General features: G+C 40.9%; 1 protein-coding gene across 2 annotated transcripts; it reads left to right on the top strand.

The window, feature by feature from the left end:
* The first annotated feature begins 1,391 nt into the window (after positions 1-1,391).
* Positions 1,392-17,642, top strand: LOC124193901 (beta-1,3-galactosyltransferase 1-like). 2 transcript variants are annotated; one of them, XM_046587890.1, is made up of 7 exons: positions 1,392-1,644; positions 1,718-1,814; positions 2,499-2,601; positions 8,866-9,099; positions 14,178-14,465; positions 14,552-17,176; positions 17,259-17,642. In XM_046587890.1, exons 6-7 carry the CDS (start codon positions 15,966-15,968, stop codon positions 17,458-17,460), a joined length of 1,413 nt encoding a protein of 470 aa, XP_046443846.1. In that variant the 5' UTR covers positions 1,392-1,644; positions 1,718-1,814; positions 2,499-2,601; positions 8,866-9,099; positions 14,178-14,465; positions 14,552-15,965; the 3' UTR covers positions 17,461-17,642. The 2 variants fall into 2 exon arrangements, with proteins under 2 accessions (XP_046443846.1, XP_046443847.1); XM_046587891.1 differs by lacking the exons at positions 1,392-1,644; positions 1,718-1,814; positions 2,499-2,601; positions 8,866-9,099 and adding an exon at positions 13,002-13,956.
* The last annotated feature ends 68 nt before the right edge of the window (positions 17,643-17,710 follow it).

The raw sequence follows: 17,710 nt of genomic DNA, 5'->3' as shown, positions 1-17,710 counted from the left end.
TCACGATATTGATCTTTTTGTAGAAGTGACCACGGATAGAGGAGTTCTTGTGGAATTTTCTCATCGGATAGATTTGCCATGGCTACTTCTTCAGTTAATTTTATTCGTCAAGCCTTGAAAATGGAAATCACAGACTAAAAGACGATATAACTGCAGACCAACTGTCAACCCCCTTTATACCTTTGGAACAGATTGTTGACGCGGCAGCTATTGGAAAGTCACTTTTTGTTAGGCATTTAATAATTTAGAATAGCCAAATCTTGTTATTTTGATTGAATTCCAACTTAGTTTTATATTTAAAAATGTTCAAAAAGAAATTTCGTTTAATTCAATTATCTTTATTTTTTACGTCGATTTGAATGTAGATGATGGGCCAAGACTTGGGTTAGATTGTAGAGGTTGCGAAATCAAGGTTGCGAAATGTTATTTCAAAAATGGTTCATAGATGGCTGCTCGAAAAATATCAACTTTCATGAAAATTAATTAATTAAAAATTAAGCCTCTTACCTCATAGTTCGATAAACTATGTTATTCCCCGTATGAAGCTTAATTTTCAATAATCTTTATGACCAAATCTCTGCAAATAGAAATTGTGAGTTCATATTTGGATGTCAGAACTAGAAAAATTGTGAATCAAGATGGAGCAAAGGCAAACTACTCATCAATTGTGTCTCCTTTTAATTAATTAATTGGATCACTAAATTTCCTCCTGCAGGCCTACCACAAACAAAAAAGTGCTGCTGTTGAATTCAATGCAAGAGGGCTGACTTGAAATGCTGTGCAACTGTCGTCAACAGCTTTTTCGACTCTTTGTGGCAACCCAACTTGGGTAAGCCAAAATGTTGGAATCATTTTGTCTTTAGTATCTCCAAAGATTTTGTATCTGCTAGCGAATTTCATTAAACCTTTTAAAATATCTTAAAATGTAAGCTAATTGTTTGCTTATATAATGTCAATAGTTTAGTTGGGAATCAGGGATGAAATTAGCAGCTCTATTTCGATGGCCATTTTGGCATCGACTCGAGCCTTCATTCTTCTCGGGACTTGTTAAAACACAAATTATCAGAGAAGAGTTTTGTCAGTTTGAATACTCGCGTAGAGTGTATATTTAGACTCCTGATTAGCATAGGAGATAAGTTGTATATCAGTCTTACCAAATACATCAATTCAATTCACACAGTACTTCAACACACTTGTTCTTTGTCACACGATCCACACAGAAAGAGAAGGAAGTATCTTTCAACTTCTCTGAATCAACGTCGAGAGCCACAGCGTCATTCCACCGACGTTGTCTTCAATGTTTTCTCAGTAAAACACAAACACTGCCATCTAGTGCTGAATGAGTTCAACACAAACCTCAACAGGACTCCCTGAACAAATCAGCATCGCAAATTGCCAAGTCGGCCGCCGGAGAAAATCATATCGCCACAAATCTGGATTATTTGCTCGGAAACCTTTGACGATCATGAAGTTCGCGGACACAACTGAGCTCAACATTTGCCGCGCGTCCAAGGGCGGAAAAAATACCACAGCAAGTCCCGGCCTTTACTAGTTCAGTCCAGCGGCCATTCTGGACAGCTCCAGCATCACCCAGTGGTACAGCGGAGTCAACAGCCAGCACTATTTCGGCTTCCGCGTTCAAATGTACGAGACGATCTAGCCAGCTGTTGCCACCCATCTGACGCGGGTAGGTTAAGAAGGTCTGAACTTATACCAGGTCCAGTCGATCCCGTTCGACCGTGTCATCATCATGGTGTCATTCTGACCAGATCAAGCGACGGAGAAGAGGACGAACGTTACCACATTATACATACGTAATTATACATAACGTTTCCATTACTATATATTGGGCCGGTCTTAAAGTAATAATCTCTGCACGGGTTTCGTGCAAATTTGTATTTGTATTTTTATCTTGAATGTGGTAGGGGGGCTCAGTGTAACTTGTTGAGATGACAATCAATAATTAGATACGTAAATAATCCCATTCATTTTTGATTTGTTTGTTTAATCAGGATCAGAGGAGAGCTGGAAAGGGGTCGATTGTTTTTTCTATCGATATCTTTAGAAAATGAAAGTGTCGTCTGCTTTCAATTTGTTGAAAGTTTCAGTGATTCATTTTTTAAGTTTTGGAGAAAAGTCAGAAGACTAAAGAGAGATGAAGTATGATTTCAAAGCAATTGTAACGATATGTGGCTGCACGAAAAATAGCAGTTCACATCAAATTACCAAAAAATGTGTTCGTCGAGTAAACTTTGTGTCGTGGCTCTTTAATAGAATCGCCTAAATCACACTCCATGCTTTTTAGTGGGTAAATAAGATAAAGTTTACATAAAAGAATGTTTATGGGAGCTTAAGTAAAACAGTTAAGCCTGTTACAAAGTTGAGAAATGTATTTCCTGTGACTAGCCTTTAACTGCATTTAACTAGCATTCGTGATGTAAGCCTTCTGTCAATGCATGGCAGTTTGTTCGCACTGTCTAACCTTTTTCTTTGTGCAGATTTGAGTACTGAACCATGCACAGCCATCGTGACAACAAGATATTCCAGTTTTGCTTCTGCTGGATCTGTCATCTCAGCAACAACCTCAGCATCATCATTTGGGTAAATAATTTTCAATACTTTTATTCCTGTGACTTGCCAGTTAATGTTTCATTTTCAACTTTGCCTTACTTGTTGTCCAAATATTTTTCGTGACTAAATTTTTATTTTTGATTTAGATAAACAAACAGCATCCCTGTTGATTGGAGATGCTACCTGATGGCCGAGTTATGTATCTCTTCCTTAACGTCCCACTTTCTTAAAATGTCCTCGTGTACACTTCATGTGAATGTGGGTGTATTCACGAGGACTCCCTTTTCTCCCTATCCCGCCTGGTGAATTCAACTTTTCAGCGGATGGATGGATCACTTGTGGAAGGATACCTGGCTGAATTTCCAAAGTTCAAAAGTAGGAAAAACATTTATCTCTATTCTTCCTATTTGAGTATTGAGTGGGCGTTGATTGTAAATTGTTACCGAGTACTATTACTCCTGAGCTATAGACAGTTATTGACTGGAACTGATTTCTCTTGTCGTTTTTGTTGACTCGGTCAGGGCTCATTAAATAGCTCATAGTACGACAACAGATCAGGCTTGTTTTGTCCAAAATATTTCAAACTTGAATTCAATCAAAGTGCAACTAGGAGATTTTATCGACCTTGAGGGGGACCTTCCGCCACACTGCGTGCACCTCCTTGTATATAGATGCTGGTCGGTCATTGTCGGTTTACCGGTTTTGATTGCAGTTACTTTTTTTCGGTTCATCTTTCCGGGAAAGGAGAATAGAACAAATGAACATTGTACTGCGCACACGTTGATTGTTTGCGCTGCAATCGATCGGTCGTTAGTTTTTTCGTTTGAACAGGAAAGAGATGAGACACAAATATCTACAGCACAATGGGACCATCGTGATGGGACTTTTGGTGCCAGTACGGATCATCCACACTAGACTTTTTCTTTCTTTTTTTTCCCGTTTTTTTCGGGAAAGAATAAAAGGGTACCGTGAATTTTTGATTCTTTTTTTTTTCTCTCTGTGTGTGTGTGTGTACTGAAATACCGGTTTTTTATTTTGGCGGCGTGTTGCTTTTGTGGCGTCCTGTTTTTCCCTGCGTTTCTTTCATTTCTCTCCTCCATTCTCGCTGTTCCATCAAAGGATGTGATGATGATGACTTGTCGACTGATGAATGATGATCGAGTGGCTAAGCATTACAGGGTCACGAGCTCATCGGTTGGGCTTCTGGAACTTGCTGGCCGACATTTAAAAAAAATGAGAAATAACAGCTGTTTTCTTATTTTTATTTTTTACCCCTCTGGCGGTGTATATACCAATATGCACGGAAGATTATATGCTTTTATAAAATGTTGACGGTATGGCATCTGTTGTTTTAGCTGCCAGTTGCTCTGATTCGATTACGTATTAGGCGGGGGGGTCCTGTATATTTCACTTTTGCCTTGTATAACTTAATGAGAATAGATTGCCTTTTACCACCCAACGAATACGGTACCTGCTATAGACCTGATCAGTCTGATGCCACGAAACGGCAATCATGAAAGGCCATGGCTTGATATGAAGATGCCGTTCTCATTAAAGCAACCGACCAGCCGGTATAAAGGAAAGGTTAGGTAATGGAGAGTGGGGGTTAAAATTGTTTAAAATTTGAAGTTTCAAAGCTAGAAAAGAGAAAAAAGGTATAAATAGTAGAAAAGAAATTGGGTCGGAATTACTAACACGTTCACCCAACAAAACTTAATAATTCGACACCAATTATTCGACGCTTCAACAACAAGCAAAGCAACTACATTTCCGCAATGGTGTGAAAATATTTCGACAACGGATGTAGCGTACAAATACTTTGACCTAACCTAACTTAAACTTAACTTAACTAACTTAACCTAATCTTAAAAACGAATTGTCAAAGTACTTTTGCTACACTGTGTCGACGTATTTTGTCACCAGTCGAAATGCAGTTGCCTTAAAATGTTGAAGGTAACATCAAATGGAAGGTGTCGAATTAAAGTTTGGTCGGATGAAACTTGCAATATCTGACCCAATTATGAAAGAAGATGATGAAAAAGATAAAAAGAAATGATGAAGGAAAAGTATTAATGGGTAGAAAAAGAATAAGAAAGAAAGAATACACGGGTCATCAATTTTCTCATCTTCCGGTCATCCACCCGTCCTGTCTACTTCCGGTCATCCACCTGTCCTGTCTACTTCCGGTCATTCACCTGTCCTGTCTAATTCCGGTTTCCACCTTCCCTTCATTTCTCAGATCCTCAATTCTCTTTTCTTTCAGTTCCTTCCCATCCACTCTCGATCTCAACTTCCTCATCTCTTCTTCTCTTGGCTCCTGGTCCAATCCGCCCTCTCTCCGCCCACCCTCTACCCACTCTCCTCCCATCCGGTACCCAACTGGACGAAACCTAAAAGTTTACCCTGAAATCAATCGAACAATGGCCCTGTAGATTTGTACTGCCGACGCGTGTAACGACCATCTGGGTATCAGATCGGTATCAGATTCTCCACTGTTGGAGCAGTCGTCATTTCGCCTTCCTTGTGAGCTTTTGCCTTTTGACCTCTGCCGGTCTATGAATCTCCACCTCAAGACAAGCGTCGCCCACCCGATTTTTGGACTTGTCGTACAGTTGCAGCTGAGTGAGGCCTTCGTCACAGGTGGACATTCTAAGTTTAACGAAGCCGACCGTGGACTTCCTTAAACCAAAATTCGACAACTTTTTTACTTTGGCGATCAATTTAAACCTATACTGATATCTAGTCTTTATGATATAATCTTCGTTCCATTCCGGCTGGCTACCACGGATGGTTTCGGTTTTTATTTTCTTGAACAGGGTGGGGAACAGGCCGTGCCATTCCTCGACCCGTATGGAAACGTAATATTCGTCTGAATCCTTTGCATCCGGAAAGTTGACTCCTCTCACAACTTTGATTTGGAAATTCTTAGGTGCTGTCCGGTTTCCTTCCTCGCAATCAGGATGGCCGCATACTGATTGCTTTGGTGCTGCTTCCGGTTTCTCATCCGTTGCCCGATTCTGTAGAAGCTGAGATTTTTCGCGATTTGGGGGCAATACGTGTAGGTCTTTTGTTATATGACCAAATTGATTATCAGTGGTATTGGATTGAGCCTTTGATGGCTGTTCCTCAACTTGTTCACTTTCCTCAGGTATAATCGTCTCTTCGGCTATTTCAAGTAGATCAGTTTCACCCAGCATCGGAGTGTCCTTGTGTTCAGAAACGATCTCTGGTCTTGAAATAACTTCCGTCAGCGGGTACTTTATCTTTATCTCCAGCTCAACACAAGATTTACCCACTGGATTGTCAGACTCGTCGTAGAGTTGCAGCGTATTGACTTGATTTTTCATCAAGTTGGACACTTTAAATACGGCGGAACCGACCGTGGACGTTTTCAAACCCAATATCGACTTTTTCAGTTTAATTGTGAACATCCAATTTTCCGGATACTGAGTATGAGCGATGATCATTTTTTTATTCCACTGTGGCTGGCTGCCGTGGATGGTTTTAGTTCTGAATTTCCTGGACTGGACGTGTCTCAAACCGAGCCATGATTCGGTTGCCTCGGCACGCAACGAAACGTAATAATTGTCCTTCGCTTCCGGAAGGTTTACTCCACCGATAACTCTGATTTTGATCTCCTTATAAGGGTTCCGGGGTTCGCAATCGCACTTTCCGGGATGGCAATCAGACTTTTCGGGATTTGGGGGCGATGCGTGTGGGTCTTTTGGTACATGGCGGGGCTGATTGTCCTTCTTGTTGAACAAATTAGATTTTTCGGAATTTGAGGGCAGTACCTGTCGATCTCCAGGCTTATTTCGGAATTGATTATCAGCGCTCTTATTGGATTTAGCCTTTGATGGCTGTTCCTCAACTTGTTCACTTTTCTCAGGTATAATTGTCTCTTTGGCGATTTCAAGTAGTTTAGTTTCACCCAGCACCTGCTGATCTTTGTTAGTCATATTTTCGATATCGTTAATGATCTCGGGCGAACTCTCCGGTTCCAGCCTTTTCTCGTCCGTTTCAAGTTCATGTCCGTTAGACGGAGGTACTTCAGCCGGAGTTTCCTTGTGTTTAGAAACGATCTCTGGGCTGGGTCCTTCCGGTTTCTCATCCACTGTCTGATCATTTAGAAGTTCAGATTTTTCGGGAATTTGGGGCAATACCGGTAGATCTTCAGGCCGGAATTGATTATCTGCCTGTAAGCCTACCGCCAAATCAGGTTGTTCTGGACTGGATGGTACCAGAAAACTCTGGTCACTCAAACATGGTTTCGTTTGAGACTCAAAGTTTGATCTAACTTTTTGTAGAAGTGACCACGGATAGAGTTCTTGTGGAATTTTCTCATCCGATAGGTTTGCCATGGCTACTTCTTCAGTTAATTTTATTCGTCAAGCCTTGAAAATGGAAATCACAGACTAAAAGACGATATAACTGCAGACCAACTGTCAACCCCCTTTATACCTTTGGAACAGATTGTTGACGCGGCAGCTATTGGAAAGTCACTTTTTGTTAGGCATTTCATAATTTAGAATAGCCAAATCTTGTTATTTTGATTGAATTCCAACTTAGTTTTATATTTCGAAAAATGTTCAAAAAGAAATTTTGTTTAATTCTATTATCTTTATTTTTTACGTCAATTTGAATGTAGATGATGGGCCAAGACTTGGGTTAGATTGTAGAGGTTGCGAAATCAAGGTTGCGAAATATTATTTCAAAAATGGTTCATAGATGGCTGCTCGAAAAATATCAACTTTCATGAAAATGAATAAATTAAAAATTAAGCCTCTTACCTCCTAGTTCGATAACTGTGTTAATTCCCGGATAAACGATGAAGATTTGGGAGACTAGCTCATGATTGTTGTCTCATAGAGTCGAATGCATCATGCATCATACCGGCTGGTGGTGTTGTATGAAATATGGTGTAAAAAATATGTACAAAATTTGAATAATATCTATTCAATTCAATTCTTTAAATTACAAATTTGGTTTAAATTTGGAAAAATCTGGATTATTTGCTCGGAAAACCTTTGACGGTCATGTCGTTCGCCGACACAACTGGGCTCAACATTTACCGCGTCCAGGGGCGGAAAAACTACCACAGCAAGTCCCTTTACCAGTTATTCAGTCCAGCGGTCATTCTGAACAGCTCTAGCATCACCCAGTGGTACAGCGGAGTCAACAGCCAGCACACACAAGCAAGCTGTCGCTACCCATCTCAGACGGGTAACCGGTAAGAAGGTCCGAAGACTACGAACCTACCAGGTTAAGTCGATCCCGTTCGACCGGGTCATCGGTCATCCTGGCCAGATCCAGGCATCCAGCGACGGAGAAGAGGACGAACGTTTCCATATGATACATACGTAATTATACAAAACGTTTCCATTACTATATTTTGGGTCGGTCTTAAAGTAATAATCTCTGCACGGGTTTCGTGCCAATTTGTATTTGTATTTTTATCTGGACTATGGTAGGGGGGCTCAGTGTAACTTGTTCACGAACTATTAGATACTAAAATAATCCCAATCCGTTCAGCTGTCGAGGATGTCGAGAGCTAAACTGAGAAAAAAGGTTTGATCTTTTTTGATTGGTTTGTTTGATTAGGAGAAGGTCGATTTCTAACAATTGCTATCGATATCTTAAGCTGATTAGAATATTAGTGTCGTCTGCTCTCAGTCATTTTGTTGCAAGTTTACCAACAGTTTCGGTTTCGAAAAAGACTAAAAGAGTCAAAGTTTAAGATTTCAAATTAAATGAAACGATACGTGGGCTGCACGAAAAATAGCAGTGAGTTCACATCAAATTACAAAAAAATGTGTTTCTTCGAGTAAACTTTGTGTCGTGGCTCTTTAATAGAATCGCCTAAATCACACTCCATGCTTTTTAGTGGGTAAATAAGATAAAGTTTACATAAAAGAATGTTCATGGGAGCTTAAGTAAAACAGTTAAGCCTGTTACAAATTTTTGAATAGTTAGTTTCTGACTAGCCTGTAACTGCATTTGAATAGCATTCATGATGTAATCCTCCTGTCAATGCATGGCAGTTTGTTCGCACTGTCTAACCTTTTTCTCTGTGCAGATTTGAGTCCTGAACCATGCACAGCCATCGTGACAACAAGATATTCCAGTTTTGCTGGATCTGTCATCTCAGCAACAACCTCAGCATCATCATTTGGGTAAATGACTTTCAATACTTTTATTCCTGTGACTTGCCAGTTAATGTGTCATTTTCAACTTTGCCTTACTTGTTGTCTAAATATTTTTCGTGACTCAATTTTTATTTTTGATTTACAGTAGATAAACAGCATCCCTGTTGATTGGAGATTCTAACCATGGCCGAGCTACGTATCTCTTCCTTCCCTCCCATTTCTTTAAATGTCCTCATGTACACTTCATGTGAATGTGGGTGTATTCACGAGGACTCCCTTTTCTCCCTATCCCGACTGGTGAATTCAACTTTTCGGCGGATGGATGGAGCACTTCCTGGATCTTGGTGGATGTGGTGCCTGGCTGAATTTCCCAGGCTCAAAGGTAGGAAAAACATTTATCTCTATTCCTCTTTCTGGCTTGAGGCTTGAGTGGGCGTTGATTATGAATCGTTACCGAGTACGATTATTTCTGATCTATATGCGGTTATTGACTGGAACTGTTATCTCTTGCCGTTTTCGTCGACTCGTTCAGGGTTCATTAAACAGCTCAAAGGACGACTACAGATCAGACTTGTTTTTTCCCCCCAAAATATTTCAAACCTGAATTGTTTGCGCTGCACTGATGATCCGCAATCGATCGGTCGTTAGTTTTTTCGTTTGAACAGGAAAGAGATGAGACACAAATATCTACAGCACAATGGGACTTTTGGTGCCATTGTGGTACGGTACGGATCATCCACACTAGATTTTTTCTGAATTTCCAACATCTAAAATCTCTGCCAACGTTTTGTGTATTGATGAAAGGTAACGTGAATGCCAACCCCCTGTAAAATGAATGCAATGGAGAGAAAATGCCATCTGTTGCTTGGCTACCGTCGTCTTATATAGATCGAGCGATTTGGGCAAGTGGTTTTTGGGGTCCTCAGATTTCTTTTTAAAAGAAAAATCCAACGGCAGCAGCAGCAGCTCCTTGGCGCACATGCAACGGGTGCATGTGCGTGTCACCAATTGGCCCAATAGGCAACAACCGGCAACAACGACGAGGGGACTCGGGAGAAATTCCGATTGCATTAGAAAGAGAGAGACTTGTTATTATTATTCGTTGGCTGGCCGCTGCTGGTTGGCGTGTCTGTGTGTTTGTCCGTTTTGTTCTTTTGATTCCTTTTACGTGCACCGGAGTTGCGGGTTTTTCTGGTGTGCCGTTGTTGGTCGGTCGGTTGGTTGGGCCATTTTGTTTCTCTGCTGCTGTTTCTTTCTGCTGTGAATAATGCGATCGAGTTGAACACATGTTAGCATACAAACAACTAGCCCTTTTTCTCTTTTCTTTTCTTTCTTTTCTTTTTCTTTTCTTTTTCTTTTATATTGGCTGGTTGTGGCTGCGATCCGTCCGCTACAGCTGCCCGCTTCTACGCTGCCTCATGTTTAGATTAATGACAGGCCAGTCAGGCCACACAGCATCGGCTTGCCAGCAGTTGAACTCGCCGGGGTTCAAGAGGTCGGACCTCACAGCACCAACACCCAAAAAAGAAGCTTTTCAAGTCCCGAGGCTGTGCTGAATAAATGGAGACATTGATCAAGAGAGTCTCGGCTGTTGTGTATGGAGCAGCCCATGGATGATGCAGCAAAACGTCTTTGTCTGGCCACACATTGCCCAGTGATTTTGACTCTGCTGTGGCCGTCTATCACTTATAATATTCTTTTGGCTGGCGTTGTTGGCTGTGGGTGTGTGTGTGGGAGCCTCTGATGTTTTTTCCGAGGGGGGAGCGCCGTTCTTATATTTAGTTAGCTTTACAAAATATGAATGTGCGGTGTATACTCCCCTCCTTGTGCTGTGGGTTTTAATTTTCCAACAATCAACACGGAATGAAATGGAATCAAACATCAGGAATGGCCAGCCAAAGAGAGGGAAAAAAACAAATAGCTGTCGAGAGTTTGGCTGGGCAACACCTTGAGTCAATTTGTTCGTTCCTTTTTTTTATTTTATTATAAGAACCAAGACGCAAACATTTCAGGAGAAGAAAACAAGCAATTGGGACGAACTTGACGGACATTCACGACTGACATAACCACAAATGCGACCGTCGTCATTTCGTTTGTCGTTTATTTTTTTATTTTTATGGTCCAAGTCCAAATTGGCACGTTAATTTCCACACACTTGATTGTCCCATTATTTCGTTGAATCGACACTGCCTAGATCTATTTAGCCATTGACAGTTTCATATATAAACAATGGCAACCGTATAGCGATTGGGCCAATTTTTTTTTTTCTAAATGGGAAACCACTGGACTTTCTTCGGGGCTGGACTTTCAGCTATGGGCTTTCTGTTGGAATTTTTGGGTTTTCTTTTTTGGGCGGCCAGCAGCACTATGTGGTGGATAGGCGACGATGGCAAATTTTTTTTCTTCTTTTTTCCGTTGCTTTTTTCCAGGTGTGTGCCCGGCGCCCCGGTGGAATCTAATTGACCGACGGGCGATCCATCCAATAATAATTTTACATTTTCTATATCCCCCCCCCTCCCCACTACTCTCTCTCTTTTCTCTTTCTTGCGCCATTTTAGTTGAGATCCACGAGTCCGATACGGCACACACAAATATGTGTGTCCATTGCGTCACATCTGACAACTGCGCACGAGTCGATGCGTTCAACTCCCGAGGGTCTAATTAAAGTGACACATGTGAAGATGTTGCAGACCCGAATTCAGACCAAATAGGCAACAACACGAAATAGCCTAACAGTTTAGACAATTTCCAAATGGGAATCTCTCTCGTCTCCATGGACAAACAATACGTAAATCTTTTTCTTTCTTTTTCTTTCTTTCTATTTCTTTCTTTATGCACATTCCCGGATAAGTAGAATACGCCACCGCCGTCCGGGTATTTAAATCGCATCGTATATAAACAGGAAGAAGAAAAGGCTCCTAAAACAAAAGGAAAGTATTTCCGAGTATATCTGCTGTGTTATGGGCATTCCGTTGTGGATCTACCCCGAGCACGTCTGAATGCCGATCAAAAGAGAGAAAAAGTCGAAAATGTTTCAGGCACGACAACTGGGCGCAACATTAAAAACGGGAAATAAAATTAATGAGTTTTTCTCTGCTCCTGCTGGATGGAGCTCCTTTTTGTTTTAACTACAGGCTCAACAGTCTTATCGGTGGGATTCCTCTTGTTCCTCTTACCCTCTTTGCGAAATAGAGAGAAAAGCAAACAAAATAACAAGCTGTCGCGTGTGTGGATGTAGGGAGGACGGACTTGTTGGTGCTGTGTCCTTATGATCGTTGGCGGCGTTGGCGGACTATAGAGATGGTCTGTGCGCGGGTTTGTCCGTTCCCTCCTTGTTTATTCATCCGAGTGAGACAAATGACATACAAACAGCAGCAGCAGAAGAGCTCACAGTCGAGAACATGAGAATATGAAAAAAGGCCAAGTCTCCTGAGACGGGGGGAGAATAAGAAGAGCCGAGGTCTTTTTAGCCACCCTCCCAAAAAGAAGAAGAAGTTGATCATCCACAAGAGTTTTCTCTCTTAAGTAAGTCCTTCTTTGTTTTGACTGGGGAGATATGGGAGGCCGAGGTACTGGAACGAGAGACAAACCAAAAAAGGGCCAGCAGACGAATTGAGAGGCGGCTGTGCGTTGGCCATCAAACGACAACCGGAAGGAAGTGACCCTGTCCAGTTAGCGCTAAAAAAGAAAACCCACAATCTTTTTTCTTTGTGATTTTTCCCTCAGTCAAGTCAAAGAAAAAAGAATAGACAGCGGCGCAAACAGCGTCGAAATGTCTCGCGGGAGACATACACAGGCGCGGATGTCTTGTAGCTTCCGAAAATGGACTTAACAGTCACGTCAGTTGTTCTACTTTTGTGTGTGTGTATTGGGCCAATACAGTCCAAAGTACTTTACTCTTTTCCTCCTTTTTTCAGACTTTTTCTCTTGTGGGGGTCGAACAAAGGCAGGATACATCATCTGGCTGCTGCTGCTATGCATAACCCAAAAGCAGACGCCGATGCAAAACCTTAAAGAAATAATAAAAGACGACGAGTATAGTCATATAGAGGGGGGAAAAACGTGACGCATTTCGGTGGCGGTGGCATTTCATTCTTCTCTCCCCCCTCCTCTTCTTGTGTTCCTTGTGCCGAGTCGCCGACCGTCGCCACCGCCGCCGATCTGAAAAGGAGTGGCACAGATGCCATCAAGTTCGCCGAGGTTATCTTCTTTTCTTTCGACGCCATAGACTCCCCAGTAATCCACCCCCCACTCCCGTGTATATACCTCATCACACTACTACACCCTATACTTCTCTTAAGCTGTTGTCGTACGCTCTTTTTATCAGCTGCCATCCACTTGGCTGCCGTCGCCACCGCCGCCGCCGCCAACATATCGATCAGCGTCTTGTTTCTTTTTTCGCGGGGGGTTTTCATCAACTGATTTTGAATTGACCGCCACCGTCGAAATACCTTTTTTCAATTGCCAAGTACAATTTAGGAATTTCTTTTCTATTCTTTTTTCATTTATTGAATAGCAACAGAATTAAAAAGGCAATGTATCAACGGAATTTTAAAGAATGGTCATTTTTGAAGCGCTTCAATTTCAATTTTTTTCCGCAATCAATATTCCACTCTTTGTTGGCAATAACAAAAATCTGTTTTTCATTAAATTGAGAAAAACGAAAAATTAGTTTAAAAGCTATTAAAACAATACCTGTCAACTATGACTTGGTTGATTATTCGACCATTAAATCATTTTTCAAAAATATCACACCAAAAGATTTCTGCCAGAAAATCGAGACGTAAATAGAACGCGTACAGCAAATTTTTATTGACGTGACGTTAAATTTTGATTTAATTGTTAATGCACTGCCGAATTCCGTTATTATTACGACGTGGTATGGAAAAAGAAACCATCAATTTAGAAAGGTGATCTGCTGTTATTTGAGGAGTTGCCACTTTTGGAAAGGGTCGCATGGGTATTCTATGGAAATCATGATATCATCATGCACGCTTGCAAATTTGCAATGCAACTATTTCTAGTTCTCTGATACACATTCCCCCCCCCCCACATAGCCCATGCTAATACTTTTCCCAATAGAGACGGCATTGAATTGGTTGAGCCAATTACAGAGCAACACGTCGATAAAGAACTGTGCTACCTGATCTTTTGACTCCACCCAGCACAATCGCCTCGATTGGGCTACAACTCACATTTTTTTTAGTGAATAGTATTCTGGTGGCTTCGGTCTTGAAAGGTAAGAATTCCAATGCTAATAAAATATACTGTTTGCGCTTATTGGGTTTACTGTTTTAAAAGGGTTTAAACAAACTGAAGGTTTGTAACCTTCAGTCGAAAACCCAAAATTTTGGTTTATTCATTTACTTATACCCTACGTTAAATTGCTAAACAATCGCCTGTGATACGAAAAAGAATCCCACCTTAATCTATCGTTTTGTTTTTATAATAACATTTCAGAACGTTAGGCCTTACTACATTACCGGTATTCTTGGCATTAGTACAACTGCTGTCGGCCAGCTTTTCATCTCCAGTTGACCTCGGCGCTTAAAATGAAGCTTTCGAAAAGAAAAGAAATTGGTTGAATGGCACTTGAAAAACATAGACAATCATCAACGAGAACATAAATGTTATGTTGGGAGTAGAAAAGAGAATCGATCCCGTTCGAGGACGTCTTCCTAACTGGAATGTGTTAAAAAAGGGGAACAGCCTAGGTCAAGAAGCAATATTCTACACAGGCACTCACAGGTTTTTATTTTATTTTCTATCCATCAATCCCCAAAATAACTATTTAATTTTCTTGTAAAAACATTATTATTTATTTTTGTCTCAAGTGTCTTTTATCGTCCTCTGCCAACCGTTCCGCCTCCGTGTGATTTGCGAAAATTCGTCGGGTGGCCGACCGACAATCAATCAAAGACAATAAAGAAGACAGTCAGCACCTGTGCGTGCTTGTGTAGAATATTGCTTCTTGACTTTGGCTTTTTCCCTTTTTTTACACATTCCAGTTAGGAAGACGTCCTCGAACGGGATCGATTCTCTTTTCTACTCCCAACATAACATTTATGTTTTCGTTGATGATTCTATGTATTTTTCAAGTGCCTTTCGACGATTTTCTTTTCTTTTCGAAAGCTTCATTTTACGCGCTCTTGTTCCCCCCCCCCCCCCCATTTCTCTATGAAGAGCACTTTGCTATTTCAACATCAGTATTTTTGGCCGGTCATCGATAATTCCAAGGAGATGATTTTTTGTTTCACTGTGTTCATCGGATTTGTTTTTTCTCTTTTGGGAGATCATGTGGAGATGACATATACAGATTTGAAATTATTTGATTCCTTTTTATTCTTGGTGAAACAAACGCAATTGAATGTAGATACGGTGGCTCCATTCATTCATTGAATGGATGACATCACCACAGGATTCCACTTGCATATTGACAATAACAAAAATCTGTTTTTCATTTAATTGAGAAAAACGAATAGGTAATTAATTAAAAAGCTATTAAATACCCGCCAACTATGACTTGGTTGATTACTCGACCAATAAATTATTTTTCAAAAATTTCACGCATAATGATTTCTGCAAAAAATTCGAAACGTAAATAGAACGCGTATTACAGCAAATTTTTATTGACGTTAAATTTTGATTTATTGTAATACTCAACATGTATTCAGAAAAAGTAAAGTGCTGAATACTGTTGTTATTATACGACGCGGTCTGAAAAAGAAACCAACAATTTAGAAAGGTGATCTGCTGTTATTTGAGCAGTTGCCAATTCTGGAAAAGGTCGTATGAGTATTGTGTGGAAATCATGATATCATCATGCAAGCTTGCAAAACACATCCCCCACATAGCCCATGCTAATACTTTTCCCAATAGAGACGGCATTGAATTGGTTGAGCCAATTACAGAGCAACACGTTGATAAAGAACTATAGGCTACCTGATCTTTTGACTCCACCCCACACCTGTGCAATGACGCAATCTGTACATGAATCGAATCGAATTGGGCTACAACTCACATTATTATTTTAGTTAAAAGTATTGTGATGGCATCGTTCTTGAAAGGTAAGAAAAGAATCCCAATGCTAATAAAATATACTGTTTTCGTTTTTTGGGGGGTTTACAAATACTGTTAAAAAGGTTTCTCCATTGCCAAACAATCGCCTGTTATGCGTAATAGAATTCCACCTTAATATAGTTTTGTTTTTCAAATAACATTCCAGAACGTTTTATTGATAGAAGAAACATGATTGGTAAATTCATTTTTGTATCGTTATGCCTAACTGTATTCGTACAACTGCTGTTGGCCAGCGGTTCATCTACATGCAAAGAACAAATTCCTGCTGTCGGACAAAAGTTGTTTGGGCTCGGGTGTCATAATGAGAAAAAACGAATCGATCAACTTGTTGGAACTATCGATGCCTTAAAAAAGGTCCCGGCCAAAGACACTATTGCTGATGTGGAAAATTCTCTTCGTAGAGAAAGAGCAAATAATCAAGAGCTTCAAGTTTTGGTACAGAAATTAATTAAAAAATTAGAATTGTGCGACGACAAACGTAAAATGTTTAATAACTACGTGCTAGAGTCTTTTTTACGCAATTCGCCTTTTTCTGGAGTAGACAATTACACTCGGTACACAGTGGCTCGATTGGGGATGTTGCCAATCAAAAATGCGAAACCTTTGATACCCAAATTCGGAACAGTCATCAACGACGTTCTTTCTTTTCGATATCCCATCAACATTCCGTCGTGTCCAGCAGCAGAAATAACAAATAACACTTGGTCGAACCCAAGTGTTTTCATAGCGATTATATCGGCTCCGGAACATTTCAAAGAGCGAAATAACATCAGAGAAACTTGGCTGATACACCTCAAAAGTGCCCTGGAAAAAAATCTGCTGGGCATTAGCACCCGATTCGGTTTCTTTCTCGGTCAGACTCGAAACGATTCGATTCAAAAGCGAATCGAAGAAGAGAATCAGAAACACGGGGACATCGTCCAAATCGAAATGGACGATTCGTACCACAATTTGACGCTGAAAGGCATCGCCATGCTCAACTGGGTGCGGCAACAATGCGCCAGCAAGGTCGACCTCGTTTTCAAAGTGGACGACGACGTCTACGTAAACGTGCACAATCTCGTTCATTTCGTCCGGTCCAACTATCAATCGAACAACAGTTTGTTTGGCTACGGCAATTTCGGCTTCTACCCAATCAGGATGGAGCTGGGATACGCGAAAGACTACGCCAAATGGGACATGACTTTCAAAGAGTATCCGTGGAGTCATTATCCCAATTACGTCAACGGTCCGGCCTATTTCATGCACTCAAGCGTCGTTATTCCGTTATTGGCTGCCAGTCAGACCACTCCTTTGATCCCGTTCGAGGACGTTTTCCTGACCGGAATGTGCACGGAAAAAGCCGGTGTCAAGATGCGATATTCCGCAGGCACTCACAGGTTTTTATTTTCTATCTATCAATCCCCAAAATGACTATTCCATTTTCTTGTATTTAAACATTATTTATTTTCTATCCATCAGTGTCTTTTATCGTCCTCTGCCAACCGCTCCGCCGCCGTGTGATTTGCGAAAATTCGTCGGGTGGCCGACCGACAATCAATTCGTCACCCACTCGGCCGTCGACGATTTTTATCGGAACAAGACCCAGTGCGTCGTCACCGAATCGGATGGAACCAAAAAGACAATCGACTTCACCGCCCCCGTTGTCTTCAAGTTCACTTAGTCTGTTAGACAAGACAATGAAGACAAGATTAAATCCCTTTTGGAAATAACGCTGAAAAATCGACATACATTGGCCTAATATATTAGCAACAACAATTCGGCGCTTGATTTAAACTAACATTATTAATCATTTGTCATGTACAAGAGAACACTAATAGTAAAATAGACTTGCTTTATCCGGTATTAATTGTTGTTCATTATTTTATTTTTAACATCCTGGGCGATCCTGGGGTCAGGGGTGCAAGTCTATC

Source organism: Daphnia pulex, chromosome 5 (genome assembly GCF_021134715.1).
Source record: "Daphnia pulex isolate KAP4 chromosome 5, ASM2113471v1".
Classification (NCBI taxonomy): Eukaryota; Metazoa; Arthropoda; class Branchiopoda; order Diplostraca; family Daphniidae; genus Daphnia; species Daphnia pulex.
The sequence above is the reverse complement of the archived record's forward strand: the minus strand, read 5'-3'. Positions and strand labels throughout refer to the sequence as shown.